Genomic DNA, 17,041 nt, shown 5'->3' on the forward strand with positions numbered 1-17,041 from the left:
ACTTCAACCTCATTTATACAACGCTGTCTTTTTCATCATCCAACATGTACATTGATTGAGATCATGAATCCTGTGCTCAAAATAGCAAATAATGTGCAAATAGAGATTGTATCATAATGGTCAATAACCTTATATATATATATATATATTACTGATTGAAGTACAATCACCTGGTTACTTATGCTGTGATATCTAAAATGAAGCAATCATACTTGTCTGGTATGATGTGTAAGGAATAGCTGATGTCTATTAACTTATTCATTTAAAAAAAGATGACTTTCCAAATGAGAGTGTACCATCAAGATGTGCCTTTTTGGCCTATATATAAACTATGTAGTCGTAGTACTATCACCCCTTCTCCTTAGCTCTTGCTGTTCATTATGGTCCCTTCTTGTTCCATTTTGCTTCAGAAAAGCTCTGAAGCTTCATGGTGCTCCAACCAGGTGGAGCTGTCAAAGTGACTGGTGTATGGCTTCATTAGCCAAGGGAACAAGGGGTAAGCAGGATCCCCCAGGATCACTATGGGCATTTCCACACCCAATCTGAATTTTTTGGTCTGGGAAGAAAGTTCCTGCCTGCATCTTAGAGAACAGCCCCGAGTTACGAAAAACACAAGCGTCATGCACCTTCCCAGACCACCCCACATAGATGTCTGTGAAATGGCCCCTGTGATCCAAAAGCCCCTGCAGGACCATGGAAAAGTACCCCTTGCAATTTATGTACTCGGCTGATAGGTGTGCAGGCACTAAGATGGGGATGTGCGTCCCATCAATGTCCGCCCCCCCCGCAGTTTGGGAACCCCATCGTGGCAAACCCCTCCACTATGTCCTGCACATTTCCCAAAGTCACTAGCCTTCATAGCAGAAGCACTGCACACTTGATTCACGGCTATGCCCACTGTAGATTTACCGACTCCAAATTGATTCCCAACCGAGCGGTAACAGTGAGGGGTTGCCAGCTTCCACAAAGCGATGGCGACTCTCTTCTCCACCGTCAGAGCTTGTCTCAAGCAAGTGTTCATGCGCTTCAGGGACGGTGCCAGCTCCGAGCACAGTTCCAGGAAAGTTGCCTTTCGCATCCTAGATTTGCAGCCACTGATCACCATCCCACAGCTGCATAATCATGCAGTCCCACCAGTCTGTGCTTGTTTCCCTGCACCAGAACCTGCACTCCACGGAATGCAGATGACTTGTTACAGCCTGCAGCAACCGGGAATTGTTCTGCTCGATGTCATCTAGCAGTGCAGCCTTGGTGACATTGGTGTTGTCTCTGCTTCTGCTTCTTGCTCTATTTTGAAAATAATCGATGATAAGCCGCGATGTATTTGTCACGCTCACAATTATAGTGCAGAGTTCAGCTGGCTCGATGTCTCTGCAGCAATGGTGATCGCAGGGAGTAAAAAACGGCACGAAAAAACTTTTTCTGTTTGTTTGGGGTGGGGGGAAAAGGTGGAGGAATCAGAGTTGCATCCTGGGACGAGACACTCGTCCCAACAGCCACCATGGCTAGTTGCACTGTGGGATAGCTACCCACATTGCACTGCTTTCTAATTCGAATTAAGGCTGGTCAGTGTGAACGCAAGAGACCAGCGCAAATGCCGTAGTGTGTAAGTCTGCTGAGATTTCTAAAAATTGCCTGCTGAAAGTCAAATTAAACAAAGTCGACTTCCCGTGGCAGTGTAGACATAGCCTTAGTCTTCTGCCACAGCTACAAGAAAGTGTACTCCCAGCCATCTTCTCATCCCAGCCTCCCTCATGCATATCCCCTACCTGGAAATCACCCACCCCAATCACTTGATGCCGTCCAACCGTATTGGGTGATTCCCAGTACCTACCTGCCTGCTGGACTCCTCTCAAGAACAGTTCTGGCTACTCTCCGGCCGACCTGGCCCTTAAAGGAACAGACCACCCTGTTACAATGTGATTAAAATAAATTTGTTGCTTTAATGTGAAGGGTATACACACTTGGTTCCCCCCCACTACCCCTTTTTGTAGCTGTTCTATATATTTCTTCTCCTTGGATGCAGGATTTTATGTTTATTACTGCAAAATCTCCTCATAATTCTCACAGCTCTGACTACTCTAACTTTCTTTAGGTCACTTGGAATTTGGATCTATGGTCCATATCCACAAAAGTTTTTAGGCTCCTGATTTCCACTGAAATCAACCAGTCTTAGAGATGTAGAGAGGTGCTTGTTTGGATTTTTAGTAGTTTGGGAGGAGGGGTGATGTCGTCAAAAGCCTCCAAAATCCTTAAGGAAGTACTGGGTTCACTGACAATTAACGGAGAAGGTGTCAGTATTCAAAGAGTGACAAACTCTTCACTGTGGTGATGGAAGCAAATCTGAAGGCCATCAGTATATTATGTACATGATTTAGAGGTTCAAGCCCCAATCCTGCAAATACAGACAGGCTTACCTCTAGTGGGACTATTCATATGCTTAATGTTAAACATGTGCATACATTTTGGGAGGACTGGATCCTAAAGTTGTACTTAAAAAAAAAAAAAACCCTCAAAAGGCAATGAGCCACATTTTGCTTTAAATTGTTTTGCCTTCAATGGGGTTGTACATGTGAAATTGAGAGCAGAAGTTGGTCCACTGTATTTGGTATCATATTGGTAAAGGATATTTGCAATACTTGCTTTCTATTTTTCCTCTTACAATAGATAAAAGGAGGAAATTCAAAAAGAGATTCAATCCAAACACTATCGCACTTGATTCTATCATTCTCTATATTTAAACTCTTTTAATGCTTTGACCATTTCTATTCTCAGATGCAAAGGAACCTGTCTTATTTAATTTACCTGTTCAAGACAAAATTAGCTATCATAACAAGTATCCCTTTTAATATACTTGTGATATTTTTTCATATTTAAAAAATGTGTAGATATGACACAGAAGTGTGTTGAATTCTGTTAGGATATCAATCAACAACTTACTGAATAACATAACTTCCACTGAGGGAATTTCACCAGTGTAACTGAGACCAGAATTTGGCCTTAAATTATTTTATTCTGCAGACTGATGGAAAGTATTCCTGTGGAAATGGAATGAACATTTTCCAAAAACAGGTCTATTCTGGCTTTAGTTGCACCATTGTGACACTGAGCCAGGAAGGATTAAGCCATCTACAGGCTAAATAACCCAAACACAACCTTTGAGAACACACTGAAAGGAAATTCAAATGTAATTAGAGCCATTCATTGTAAAATAACTAAAACTTTGAAGTTTAAATGTATATTGATGGAAGTAAATAATGGCTATGCGTGTCTGTTTTTACGTATAATCTTGTTAGTAATTATCGATGTAACCAAATAGTTCCTGTCTGTCATTATATTCTGTTAATTTAGAAATCAAAAGAAGATATTAACATTTATAGATGAGACTCAAATGTAGTAATGCCATTGTTTTCATTTCTCTTTGAAATGTAAGTAGTAACTACCTGTGAATGGTTGTAAATAGCCAATTACCTTGTGCTAATATAGCTAGTTATCAGTTATCAGTGTGCATAGGAAATAGGGGGTTTCTACTTCAAAGCCACAGTAATGACCTATTAATTGCTCAAGGAGATATCTCCTTGATAGCAGGTATTAATATGCCTACCAAGGATCTATAAAAGATCTCTTTGCCACAGTACTGTCATTTTAGGACTGCATGGATTTCATCAGGGAGAGTTCAAGTTGCCAGTCTAAGGTCCCAGTTATAAGACTGGTGCACCCTGCTATTTCTTATGGAAGAAATTACACAGACTACATATGGATTGTCTATTCCAGCGGTTCTCAAACTGGGGGGTGGGTCCCCCTAAGGGGTGCAAGATGGATTGTGGGGGGCGCCATGGGTGGAATTTGGGGACTATGGGGGGCAATGCCCCCCCAACTTATGATGATAGAGCCATCTCCCCCTGCTGGGTGAGGGGCACTGGGCTGAAAGCAGGGCCAGGCGGTGGTGGGGACCCCGGCGCCTCACACGGGCAGCCCCGGGCAGGTGTTGGGGATGGAGGACCCTTAGGAGGGGAGCAGAGGCAGGGAGAGGTTGCTGCAGGCAGTGGGCCCGGCACTGCTGGCAGAGCGGGGAACAGAGCTGGTCCAGCTCCATGCTCTGCACTTTGCACAGCTGCTTCTGTCTCCAGTCGGAGCGCTGCTCCTGGCAACCACTGCCCACCTCCCACAGCAGCAGCAGCCCGCCCCGCCACTGCTGCTCTGCAGGCTCCCAGAGGCAGCAGCTGCATCTGCACTGTTGCCCAAGGATAATCCCAACAACAAGATGCAATTCCCCACCACTGCCATCATTTTTTGTGGTGGGTCATATGGGGCTCCAGAGCTGCAGGGGAGCTGCTGCTACACCTTGACTCCCAAATTAAGCAGTCAAACTCCGCCTATGATATGGAGGCCATGGTTTTTCTTCTGAAAGTGGGGCGGGGTTTGGGGGAAGCGGGGGGTGCAATTGTTACACAAAAGTCCATGGCGGGGATCCATTTTAAAAGTTTCAGAACCGCTGGTCTATTGGAAGGTATCAGTTTACCATCTCTACTAAGAAACTGACTTATGGACTTTATTCTCGACTGTATGTATAATGAATCATTTAACTATTACACTCTTTCTTTTTTTAAGATAAATATTAGTTTAATTTATAAGAATTGGCTGCTAGCATGTATTTGGGTAAGATCTGAAATATTCATTGACCTGGTTGGTAATGTGTCTGGGTCCACTGGTAGATTGATAGAACTTTTTTTTACATGATGGACAAGATTTTTCATTCATATTTGACTTGGCTGTCTGGGTGTAAGTCAGAGAGCTGGATGGCTTTAAGGGAACTGCGGTTTTGGCTTCTGAATAACCAGTAAGGTAATTAGAAGCTGTTTTTGCTGGCTTAATGAAATTAATTTTTAGAAATAATCACCAGATTTGGGAATTGCCTGCCCCATTCTTTGCAGTTTTCCCTAATTAAGCTATCTCAGCATGGCTTCCCTAGAGACCAATGTCATAGCCATGAACAAAGGCAGTAACATAATGGGTCTAGAAAAAAAAGTTCAATTTCAAAATATCCTGCAGCTTGCTTAAATTTCTGGATTCTGACTACCTATGTTCTGTTCACATACAATTTTTGTGCAAGCTAAATGAGTGTCCTTGAAGTACCACTGACATTGACTCCAGCTGATAGAGTTTTTGGTCATTAGCATACCTTGCTATATGTCTAGAATGAGCCCTCCAATAATTAGAACTGAATATTCTGATTTTTAAAATTAAATCAAGCCTCTGGGAAAGAACCAAGGAAATAGATGTCTAAAGGACTTCTAAGCAATTAACAAGTACTCTACTGTAAGGTTAAAAATTAAATGTTTCAAAGTAGGTTAAGAGTTTCTTCTCTTAAAAATTTCACGCTGATAGAAATATAGGGCTCTCACGCACTTACAGGTGAAAGCACAAAGGAGACAGGTCATTGCTTGAGAAATTCATACGTCAGCAAACTAAGTGAATTTTCACTATTGTTTGTAAATTTATATTTTTCTCATAAAAATAATACTTTGCATTTATATAGGGTCTTCCATCTGAGACTCTCAAAATACGTTTACAAACATTAATTAAGCCTCACAATATTCCTCTTAGGTAAGTAAGTATTATTTCTGAGACACCTGCCTGTCTCTCATTAGACTCTCAGGACTGAGACATCCAAAATCAGAGGTCACTTTAGAAAAGCATGAGCCTTAATGATTCACCAAAGATCACACAGCAAGGTATGGGTGAAGCTGGGAATAAACCCCAACAATCATGGCTCTCAGTTCTGTGCTCTAATCACTATCTCATGCACTCATCACACAATACACTCACTTTCTCCCACTTAGTCACTCCAGAAATACCTTTACAAATTGACAAAGGACAGAGCTCTGCTCAAGTGGATGCCAATGCTGCCTAGCATAACTGGCCAACAAAATGGTTGCAAAATACAGTGATTGCCAACTTCATCCAAATGACAGTTTTCACCTTGCTAATGTAACCTGTATCTTCTGATCCAACTCCAAATATCATGCTGATCTCACAACATATATGTTTTAAAAGAAAATAAAATAAAGAATTTTATATCATTGCAGTCCAAACAAATCAGAAAATAGCACAGGAAGCAAAGGTGAAAATTACTCTGGTACAATTAATCATCATACACAAAATTAAAGACTCAAAAATGCCCAAGAAGTACCATGTTCTACAGCAGGGGTTCTCAAACTGGGACCCCTCAGGGGGTCGTGAGGTTATTACGTGGGGGTGGCAAACCGCCCAGCTCTGAAGGCAGCGCCGCCACCAGCAGCACCACAGAAGGCAATGGAGCGCTAAGTCTGCTGTGAAAAGTGATATTGACAAAAATTTCTTTGTACCTCCAGTATTAAACGGTAACTATTTTTTTAAAAAAAATAACTTTTCTGCTTGTAATAATAATTTGATAAAATGTGTTTTAGTCTTAATTTAAAAGCAGCGAGAAAAGGTAAATTCATTTTAAAAAATATGGTTATAAATATGGTTATAAATATTAAAATAGTATTAAATTTAAAAAATGTATTTTTAATTGGGGGGGCAGTCGTACTCAGAGGCTTGCTGTATGAAAGGGATCGTCAATACAAAAAGTTTGAGAACCAAAGTTCTAGAGGCACAAGGGAAAACAGTGCACATATTTACATTTGTTTGGAATGTGCAGAGACTGGCTGAATACTAAAAGGTGAACATTTTTTAAGAACAAGAACTGATGAGCACTTTTCATGAGTGCCAGAATTTATAGGAAAAGTCCAAGTTAAACTGCAAGTAGGTTGAAAAATTGAGAGTTTGAGATTTTTTGCTAAGTGTGTTGAGTTCTTTTTCTGCTGTGACTGAATATATTGACCTCCTGAGGTCCCTTCCAACTCTAATCTTCTATGATTCTATGATAGTGCTGCACCTAAATTAACTTTCTTAAAATTTGCTTGCAAATTAGGAATGCTGACCTGCCTGTAAAAAGAAGAGGAAAAAATGTTAAAGAACATTGAATATTTTAATTCTGAGAGGCAATATAATCAATGTATTATTATACTAGAGTACAACAACACTCTAGTGAAATACTGGAAATGTGCTTGGGCTAAGACTATGCATTTTAATGCTACACTCTCTTCAGCATTAAGGATAACATATCGATAAAATGAAATGCTTTCTTTAAACAAATAAAGGCACAGTCTTTTTCAGAGTGCTAGGGAGCACAGAGGGTATGTGTCTGCTGCAGTAGCCTTAGATCGGCCAGCATGTTTTCCCTTGCATGTCTGATCAGCTCTGCTGGCTGATGGTGAGAGCACTGGGGGCATGAAACATGTCCCTCATCCCCGTGGTACACTATAGGTGCACCTAAATTTTAACAAAAGTGTTTGCAACTGGTATTTAGATGTCTAAAAACAAATGTAACTTTAGTCAATCAAGATGGATAATTGAGCATTAAACAAACAAGTCATATAGTGACTGTCATCAATGAGGCATTATGCAAATTAAAATAATAGAAATCAGCGATGGAAGACACCTGTTGGGTCATCTAGTCCATCCCTCCTCCATGAAGACAAGGTTTAGTCCCTACATTACACTTCCTACTGTTTTTTCTAGTCTACTTTGAAATGTCAGAAATGATGGGGCATCTGCTACTTCATTTCCCTAATACTGAGGAAATGCATCAGTAAGTTGAGTTAAGGCTGCAAATTTGTCATGTCAGCTGCTAGCAAATGTAGTAGGATGGTCTCAGTGAAAAGTGCAAAAGTTGTGGGACTATAGTAAGCAAAAGGCCAAAAGGCACTGGCCTTTTTTTATACTCAAACTATCCTGTATTTCTCCATTTTCGTGTACTGTAAAAGTTTTGTTCATAGGAATTGCCATACTAGTATTAGAAAATGAGAGGGGGAAATTGAACCTGGGTCACCCACATTCCATGTGAGTGCTCTAACCACTAGGCTAAAAGATATAATAATGTGGGTGATACCACCACCTCCTCTGGCCAGATTTGAATGGGACCCAATCCAGTAGGCAGCTTATGAGCACGCATTCAGGATCAGTCCCCCTGCCCGATTTAAATGGCTTAGTGCTTATCTTCGCAGGGTTTGTGAATTGCTCTTGGGCTTAGGAGAGAGATAGGCATCTGGATTCCTAGAGGGAGGCAGCAGTGCAGATTCTCAGAGACAAAAATGCAGGCACCTAGGAAATTTTTACTCTAAAAAATTAGGCGCCAAGTGAGTGTGGATGCCTACAGGGTTTGAAAGGAGTTCTGTGGATTGCAGTGGAGCCAAAACTGAGACTAAGGCACCTTTGTGGATCTGGGCAGACTCAATATAAATAAACACCACCACTCTTTAATATCAACTGTATTTAAGCTTTGAATCTGGCACACCCCATTTCCATTCACTAAACTGTGAAGATTTCTGCTGAAGTTCTAGAACTGGCTCTTTTTTCTTTTTCAGATACGATAGAAGAGGAGGATTAGCACTCCTAAGGTAGAAGATTTCAGCACAGGGATTCTGACAATTAAAACTGTTAAGAGTTGAATGTCATTTTTGTAAGGCAAAAGATAATATCCACCCTTCTAAATCTTAAAGTTTTCTCTTTTGTTTCCTACTTCACTCTTGTACATATAAACTAGCTGATATGATATAATATATACACAATTGCATAGCTTCTATGAAGATGTGAGCTGATTTGTGAGTCTGTCATGTGTAAAAGAAGGATTTCATAGGGTTTGACCTTGCAACCCTAACACAAATGAGCAGTCCCAATGAAGTTAATAAAACTACTGATGAGCCTAAGTGTTGCAGGATTGAGTAATTCCGGGCAAGCACCTGATTGAAAAATCAGCCATATAAAATATTCCTAATAGAGGAAGTGGATAATGAATAAGTCACACTATTTCAAGTTTAACCATTAAATACAATAATCAGAATGTTATTAAATGATTAAAACATATACAAAACCATGTGAATCATTCAGAGTAACTCAAATATCTCTTCATCTGTGTTCTATTTCACAGTATGCTTGGTAGATTAAGGGCTCAATACTCCAACTCTCTGTTACATATGTAGACATTACGCATGTGAGCAGGCACCTTGGAATTCAATGGATCTGAGAACACTCTACATACAGAAGACACTCAGCATTTTAATAAATACACTATAACCAAAACGCTTGTATGAGTTACAACAGTATGTTTATCACAGTCAAAGGGAAATCTTATCCAGGGTTACAAATTCTGTAATCACTGCTAGATTGTGAAGAGATCAATGGAGGCATTCTACATCGTTTTTGATATGTATTTAGTACACATCTTACGTAACGGTTTGTTAATTAGACATTAAACCCCAGAAGATTGAATTGTTCTCTGGCAAGAGACTGCTGAAAACAAATGGTCCCTTTATGGGGATACTACGTAATATTTACGGAACTTCTTTCCCCAAAAGCATACATGTCTGATGAAAAACACAGTCTTCTCTGCAGCGTAGACAAGCTAATGCTTTCAGAAAACATGACGCCAAACACAGAAGCAATTTTAGCAACTGAATCAAGTTACTGAGTTTTTATATATTATGCAATGAGCTTTCTACACTACTGTTCACACCAATTTAAAAAAAATAGTCAGGGAGGGGAATGGAGGATGCCATGATGTCTGCACAACAAAATATTGTACAGAAGGTAATTTTACACGAAAGGCCACAGAGTATTTTTAAAGGGAAATTTTACTTTCTTCAAAGCTAAAAAGAATGCTACAAGTAAGTTTGATGCACTGAAAATTTTAGCAGCAGGGAAAAACAACAACACAAACTTACAGCAATTTATGTCAGAAATTACCCACACTTGACATAGTTAACATGCTATTCTTAAAATACACTTGATGCCCAAATTTTCTTTTGTACGTTGATATTTTATAAGCCTCTGTGCTGTTTGTATTATCGAGGAATTAGTCAATAATAATTTTACTATTTTTAGGAGCTATATTACTCAGTGTCTTTCCAGCCTGATGTTGTCACATACTAACTTTTTATCATATTATCTTGATCACCAAATGCAAATATGAAGTGGCACTTAAAGTAGGAGCAGAATAAAAAGAAGATTTTATAAACCATATTAAAATGTTAGTATAACATGAATTCATAGTCAATTCTGTGTCCAAGGTACCCTTAGGCCTTGTCTACACAAGAGTTGTACCACTTTGTAGACCTAAAGTGGTGCAGAGTTTCTAACGGGGATGCAGAACTGCTATAAAGGTTTGTATATAGGTATATCTATTTTTATATAGGAAGAGAAAATAAGCTATACCCATATAAGGCCCCTTTTTACATGTATAACTACATCCACACTAGGGCAGTTGTACCTGTGTATCTATTTCAATAAAAATCACACCTCTAACTGAAATAGTCATACTGGTACAAAAACCGTGTTTAGATGAGCCTTTAGATTTCAGAACTATCACTAGGACTTAAAAAAAGAAGCTGTGGAACTAATCTGTCTGAATGATTAAAATTTATTTTTGACATAATAAAGTATATTTCTCTCTCTCTCTCTCTCTCTCCCCCCTTTTATTTATTTATTTGCAAAATATAGCTAGTGCAAACACATATAGTACCCTATATTGGAAAGGATGGAGCACTATCTGCTCCCATTGGAAAAAATGGAGAGGATTCAGTCTTTACTGTGTGTTAGAATGCCGTGAGTATTCTTATCATCTACTTCATCTATGTCTATCAGCATAAAATGTTTCACTTGTAAGGCAGAAACCTATTTAATGAATAAACTAATGTCACATAAAATATTATTCTACTGTGTATATCACTTAAGAATCCAATCCTGCAACTATTTATGCTTCTGACCAACTTTAATCACAGGAGCAGCCCACTTGATTTTAATGGGAATACTCACATGAGTAACGTTACTCATGTTGTACATGTTTGCCTAAAGTTTCAGATTCTGCCAGTATTTCTCACATTAGCTTTAACTGTGAGCCTGGCTGCCCACACATGCAGGAAAGCAAGGGGACATAATGAACCTCATTAATTGCCTATGCATGCTATCCATATCATCCAACCCTGTGCAGGCTGCTATAACCCTTTCCTAAGCAGGCAGGATTGTGTGGACAAGTGGGGAATAGGTGGAGTCTTGACTCCCTGCTCCCCTCTCCTCATGCACCTGCCAGTGCAGCTGAGCTTGCATGGAAGGGGAAAATAAAGCTATTCCAAGAAAAGAGCTAGTGCAGCGTACTTCCCCTAGGGATCAAGGAGGAAGCAGGCACTGATACGTGAGTCTCAGAGTCACAATTCAGTGACTGCTCTGCTCCTCACATAGCTGTGCTGCCCTTTACTTGGGCTTGACTGCAAGGTGCCAGTACATCCCATTGAGTGACATGTCACTCTGCAAATAGTCCCTTTGGAACCAAGGATTTAATAGGAATCTCTCTTTAGTTTCTTTTGAAAAATGTACTATTTAACCTATTTCTTTCTTTATCAGATCAGTGTAACAATTTGATTTAAACAGGTTTATCCCTTTCTGTGACATTCACTCACCATTATGTGTATATGAAGAAATTGATTACCTACACTATCAACCCTTTAAAGCACATTTATTATTTCAGCAAGTATTACTCTAATTGTGATTCATAAATTTTACAAAGGCATCCAACTAATTCTTATTAAGTGGTAAAATTGAATTATTCTTCACTAGAATTGATTTTACTGTAAATACAATTATCTCTCTATGCTTATTGTTCTACCTTTCATAAATATAATTTTTATTTTATTTGTTTATTTTTACATTTGATATCCAATCAAAATATTTTGAAATTAACATTTTATTTGAATATGACATTTGTCATTTTAGCAATCAGTCATATTACACTCCCATTTAAAAAAAAAGAAGCATCTGCAGTTAAAGTCTATAATGTACTTAAAGTCATAAGCAAATGTTATAGTATTTGAAAAAATAGAAATAAGTGATTTCTGAGTTCCTTTGAAGCATGAGCTCCAATATATTCCTGAGATAATATAATGATGTGACACTATGTGAAACAAAATAAGCTTTTCCTGATTTGGGCAAGGTCATTTCCCCCTACTTTAAGTATACTACAGAACGTTTTTAGCTTTATATTACCTGACAAACCTCATTAATTTGGAAATGTTTTCATACCAACTATTAATGGATTAAACTGAAAAGGTCACTGATTCTTAACATTGCCTCCTCCTTCAGCATTTTTGTGCCCTTTCTGCGGCATTTAAAAGGCTAAGAAAGGCATAATTATATTTTCTACGTACATATGGACATAGATATACTTTATGTTCTAGTAAGCACAAGGACAGAGATTCCAAGGTTATGCTTAGCATTGGCCTGGGATTTTCAGAAACGATATATTTCAGCACCACGGCTAGCTCCCACTTAGGGACCGTGTGGAAATTCTACCTATTTTCTTTCTCTCCAGTACACAACAATATAGCTCAAGGTGGTAGCGCTCTCTGGATGACTTTCAAGCTCCAGGTAAATGAAATAGGAACAAACCCCTAGTCTGCACCCTCCCCCACTCCCCAAAAAAAGCGTTAAGCAAACCTCCTTTCCCCCTCAAGCCACCTAGCCCTTGTTCAAGCCCAATGCATTTCATTCGCGTGCATATATAACCTTTACATGTTTCTGAACCGCTCAGGCCGTGCGTTCGGCAGCAAACGGCAAAGCTCAGACAGCGCGTTCTCACTCCAAAAATAACGTGCCAAGGGAGGTCTGTCTCAAGTGGAAGAGCTAGTCTATGCACCCTTCACACCATGCACTGGCTGGCAAAAAGTATCCTACCGCTTGGCTATCTGCGCCCCCCCAGAGGCCAAGACGGTCGCGTCGAGCTTTTTTTCCTCTCTCCCGTACCCGTTTCCTTCCTCTCCCTGGGGGGCTATACTACCTAGATTTGGGACCGGAAGAGATATCCCTCCTCCCCTAAAGTTTTAATCACAGACTCGTAGCCAAGGTCATCGTGCGCCTGGCAACGCACGGGCGGGTTTGGAAACGCTTCTCCCTCGGGGACTTGAAGCCGGGGCTCGTCTTGCTGGCTCTGGAGATGCTAAAGGCCACGCCAGGCTACCCCGCGGCGCGCGCCTGCCGCGTGCCCACCCACGCCCCGACCCACGCTCCACACCCGGAGCCTTGCCTCCTGCTCTCAGGCAGGGCAGCGCCTTGCCACCGCCTCGCCTCCCCGAGCAAGTCCACGCCGCACGGCCGCGAGAGGCGGGTGCACGCGAGGGAAACCCGGCAGCCCCCGAGCGGCTGGGCAGGAGGACCGGCGTGGCCAGGAGCGCGCTGCCTGCACTTTATTTGCCGAAGTTTCTCCTGGGCGCTGGGGGGCGGAGGGGAGGGCCCCTTAATTTTAGAGCGGAGCCGCCAAGCTGAAGCAGGGGGGGTTCCTTGGTGCGGAGGGCAAGCACCTGTGCGAGGCCGGCCCTGGCGGCGGCGGCGCGGGGGCAGCGACGGGCTGCGGGCCGCCTTGCTCCCCGGGGAGCTCGCGGGGCGCCCGGCACTCACCTGAAGTCGCTGTAGGGGTGTATGATCCAGAACCCCGCAGTTTTAACCCTTTCCTGCTCCTTCTCCACCGCCTTCTGGCTGCCGAACATGCGGAGGGAGAATTTGTTGACCCCGGGCTGCAGCATGGAGGTGAACTGGCGCTGCATGAAGCCGTACTGCCGCCCGGCGCCCTCGGCCTCCTCCAAGCCCACCCCGGCCTCCTCGCCGCCGCTGCCGCCGCCGTCCACTTTGAAGCACACCGAGTTGCCGTGCTCCTTCCCGCCGCCCGGGCTGGCCGCCGCCTTCTCCGCCGGCTTCGCCTGGAAGGCGTTGGCGCTGCTGCTGCCATCGTCCCGGCTGCTGGGCGAGGAGCTCGGCTTGCCCGCCTCCATGCTGCGGCGGGAGCGCTCTCCAGCCTGGCCCGGGCCCTGGGAGTCCGGGGCAATGCAGCCGGCCGGCCGCCTCCCTCCCTGCCGCCGCCGCCGGTGCCCTTCAGCAGCTCAGCCCCTCTGCTGCTCCTGGCATTGCCAGCCCAGCCGGCACTGACTCTCCGGGGACGCTCGCACCGCTCCTTTCGCCTGCCCTCTGCTGGCGGCAACGCAGCTCCGCGCTCTGCCTGGCCGCCCGCTTCCCTTGGCCTGACATTGAGCGCCCCGGAGTCCTTGAGGGGCTCGGCGCTGGGAGGAGGGAGCGGAAGGGCGTGTGCGTGTGACAGGGAGGGCGAGAGAAAGAGACTGTCTGTGTGTGTGTGGTTGGGGGGGGCGCGCTCTGTGTTGTAGTTGTGTGCGCGCGCGCGCGCGCGCCTCTTTCGCTGCACGTGTGTGGTTGTGCCTCGGGAAGTAGGCGGGAGTGCGCGCGTGGGATGGCTTGTGTCCACGCGACTGGGAGCCACATACTCAAAATCAGGTCGTGCGCAGAGCTGTGTGTGCGCTGCCCGTGCCCCTGCCTGTGTTGCATCCGGGCCTGTTTTTGCAGGCACAGTGTAGGACCCACATTTTGGAAACCTGGCCCTTTGGGTCAGTGTGTGTGCCTCTGATTGTCTGGGGGTGTCACTCTGTGTCTGCATTTCCGTGTGTGTATATGTGCACACCTGGGCAACCACAGTGACAAGAGAGAGACTCGGAAAGAGTGGAGGTTTTTTCTCCTGTGTCTGAAATATGCGAGTGGCCTGGTACTAAAATTATCACAAATGATCAAAGCTTTTATTTAAAAAATAGGGGGAAAAACTATGCCAACCCCTGGGAGAAAAGAAAGAGACAGCAAGCAGGGCATCGCACTATATAGCATCCTGCCACCAGAGCTGAAATGGACATTAATGATAAATGGACACAGAAGACAAAATCCCAAATACAGTGGAAAGCCTTGTCCTGAGCAGGTTATACCTACTTCACCAGGATTATGTTTCCTGTAAACATTGACAACTCTTGTCAATAAAATATTTTTGAATTGGACTCTGTGTGACTTTATGTGTGTGAGAAACAGCAGGAGATATATGCTAATCTAAATTACAAGTTTCATTCCAAAGAAACAGCACTCACATCAGTAGAGTTACTCTGGATTTACACTGCTGAAAATGAGGTGAGAGTCTGGCCTCCTGTCTTTGCATATCTGTGTTCTGCTATGTGCATGAGACTGTGTTTCTTTGTGATTGCTATTTTTTTCACACACAGAATAACTCAAACAACAACACAGTCACACAAGTATGTGTCTTTCATTGTGTATATATGTAACTCTCCAAATTACTGTTACAGTGTATATGTGTTAATATGTATTACACTGTGGCTGACAGTATGTTGTGAGAGAGAGACTGTATAACTGTTACTGTGTGTGTGCTTTTATATATGAGACTATATATATATATATGAGATAAATGTATATTTATGAGCAAGGCTCTTTCTCTGGACAGTATTGAGAATGTATATCATTGTGTGCCTGCATGATTATGTGTTTTTGTGAATAAATGTGCTATTTTTGTGTGAAATTCTGTCTCTGTGTGACCATGTATTTTATTGTATATGTGAAAGTGCAGGTGTATGCAAATAGGAGAAACCTCTATATGTGTGTGGGTGTGGGTGGTTTCTTTGTATGGAACAGGGTATGCTGACCCTTTAAGGGTTGGCACAGGTCCAGCATATTCCCATTAGTAGTTTCTGCCCAGAATAGAAAGCTTGTAGTTCAGAGGAACCCTGGGGACTTCAGGCAGAGCAAGGCCTGCTGGGAGGGAAGCAGCCAAGATACAAAAATCAGGTCTTTGGTGGTATCTGGCTAGGACATGTTGTTAGATATTTGTAAATAAAGTACCTGAGGATGATTTTTGAAAATGCCTAGAGGGGTGGTAGCCACAGAGCTGAGGAGAATACCACAGAGAAGTCAGGGTGTTTGGAATTAGAAAGCCAGAAGGGGTGGGGTGGGAAGAACAAGAGAGCTCAGGAGGTGTCTGTACCTCTTCCTTCACCAAAGAGCTGTGGAAGAAATCCTGTGGTGAAATAACTCCTTGTAAGCCCTGGGTGAAAGGTGTGAGGTTTAGAGTTTGCCTTGAAGAGTAAAAATTTTAGATATCTGTTTGACCAAAAAGGGAAGGAGTTTACTCTGGTTTGGTGAGCGCAGAAAAGAGGCTGCCAAAGGTGAAAGGGCAGCTGAAGCAATGACTCCAGGTGATATTAGAGATCTAATTACTAACTTCAGCTATGTTGTGTAAAAGTTGTGTGACTATCTGATGTGGGTATAACTGTGTGTGTGTGACTCTGTAAGGGAAATGTTTGATAGCTTTAAATGGAACCCAAGTACATCTACTTTTTTTTAAAGGAGTCCAATCAGTGTAAACTTCACATTGGCTTAGTTTTTCAGGCCATTTAAATTCTCCATGTAGGGTTGTTTGTTTGTTTTTTTGTTAATACACTTTGGTGTGTGTGGCAACACTTCCTGATTCACAACAAAGTTTTCTTGTGTGTGTGTATTAATATGGGGGGGGGGGGGGGATGATATATATGTATATATAATGCTTGCATGTCTGGCTTTAGATGCCCTGTACAAATGTAGCTGAATAAAATCCATTAGTGGGTATGTGTATTTACTATATATATATGACCTATGTGTATATTGTGTCCATATGTATTTTTACTATTTTTCTTTGCATGTGAATTTGTGTGTGTGCAGAACAATAGGATGAGGAAAGGGGAAATGAAGACCAGTTGGACACAACAGGGGCATCTGGCTTCTTGTATGTCATCATTTTATTTTTCACAGTTTTTATTGTCAGTTTATTCAACAGAGGAAATCTCTCCCTATGTCGTTACTATCCTCAATTGGTATGAGCACCACAGCCACTAGAATGGGAGTAATCATGACATTGATTACTACTGCCTCCAAGATTCATCTTTTTAGATGTAAAAAACTACGACTATCTTACATCCCACAAAGGTTTTCTTTAAAAATAATAAAACTATCTGACGGTGTTCACAACATCTGTATCTCCTAGGATTTTAGAGAACTTGTGCAAAAATAAGTTCTTCAATGTATGTATCACATATAT

The 17,041-nt window shown here is 42.3% G+C and overlaps 1 protein-coding gene across 1 annotated transcript in view; it reads right to left on the bottom strand.

Moving 5' to 3' along the window:
- HCN1 (hyperpolarization activated cyclic nucleotide gated potassium channel 1) overlaps nucleotides 1-14,129 on the bottom strand; it is a 276,543-nt gene extending 262,414 nt beyond the window's left edge. Inside the window, exon 1 of the mRNA XM_067545675.1 lies at nucleotides 13,531-14,129. Within this exon, the coding sequence (XP_067401776.1) occupies nucleotides 13,531-13,901 (371 nt within the window). The 5' untranslated portion in view covers nucleotides 13,902-14,129. The remainder of the gene's footprint in view (nucleotides 1-13,530) is intronic.
- Nucleotides 14,130-17,041: the final 2,912 nt, after the last annotated feature.

Source organism: Emydura macquarii, unplaced genomic scaffold (genome assembly GCF_026122565.2).
Source record: "Emydura macquarii macquarii isolate MOO-44397 ecotype Brisbane River unplaced genomic scaffold, CSIRO-AGI_Emac_v2 contig_1045, whole genome shotgun sequence".
NCBI lineage: Eukaryota > Metazoa > Chordata > Testudines > Chelidae > Emydura > Emydura macquarii.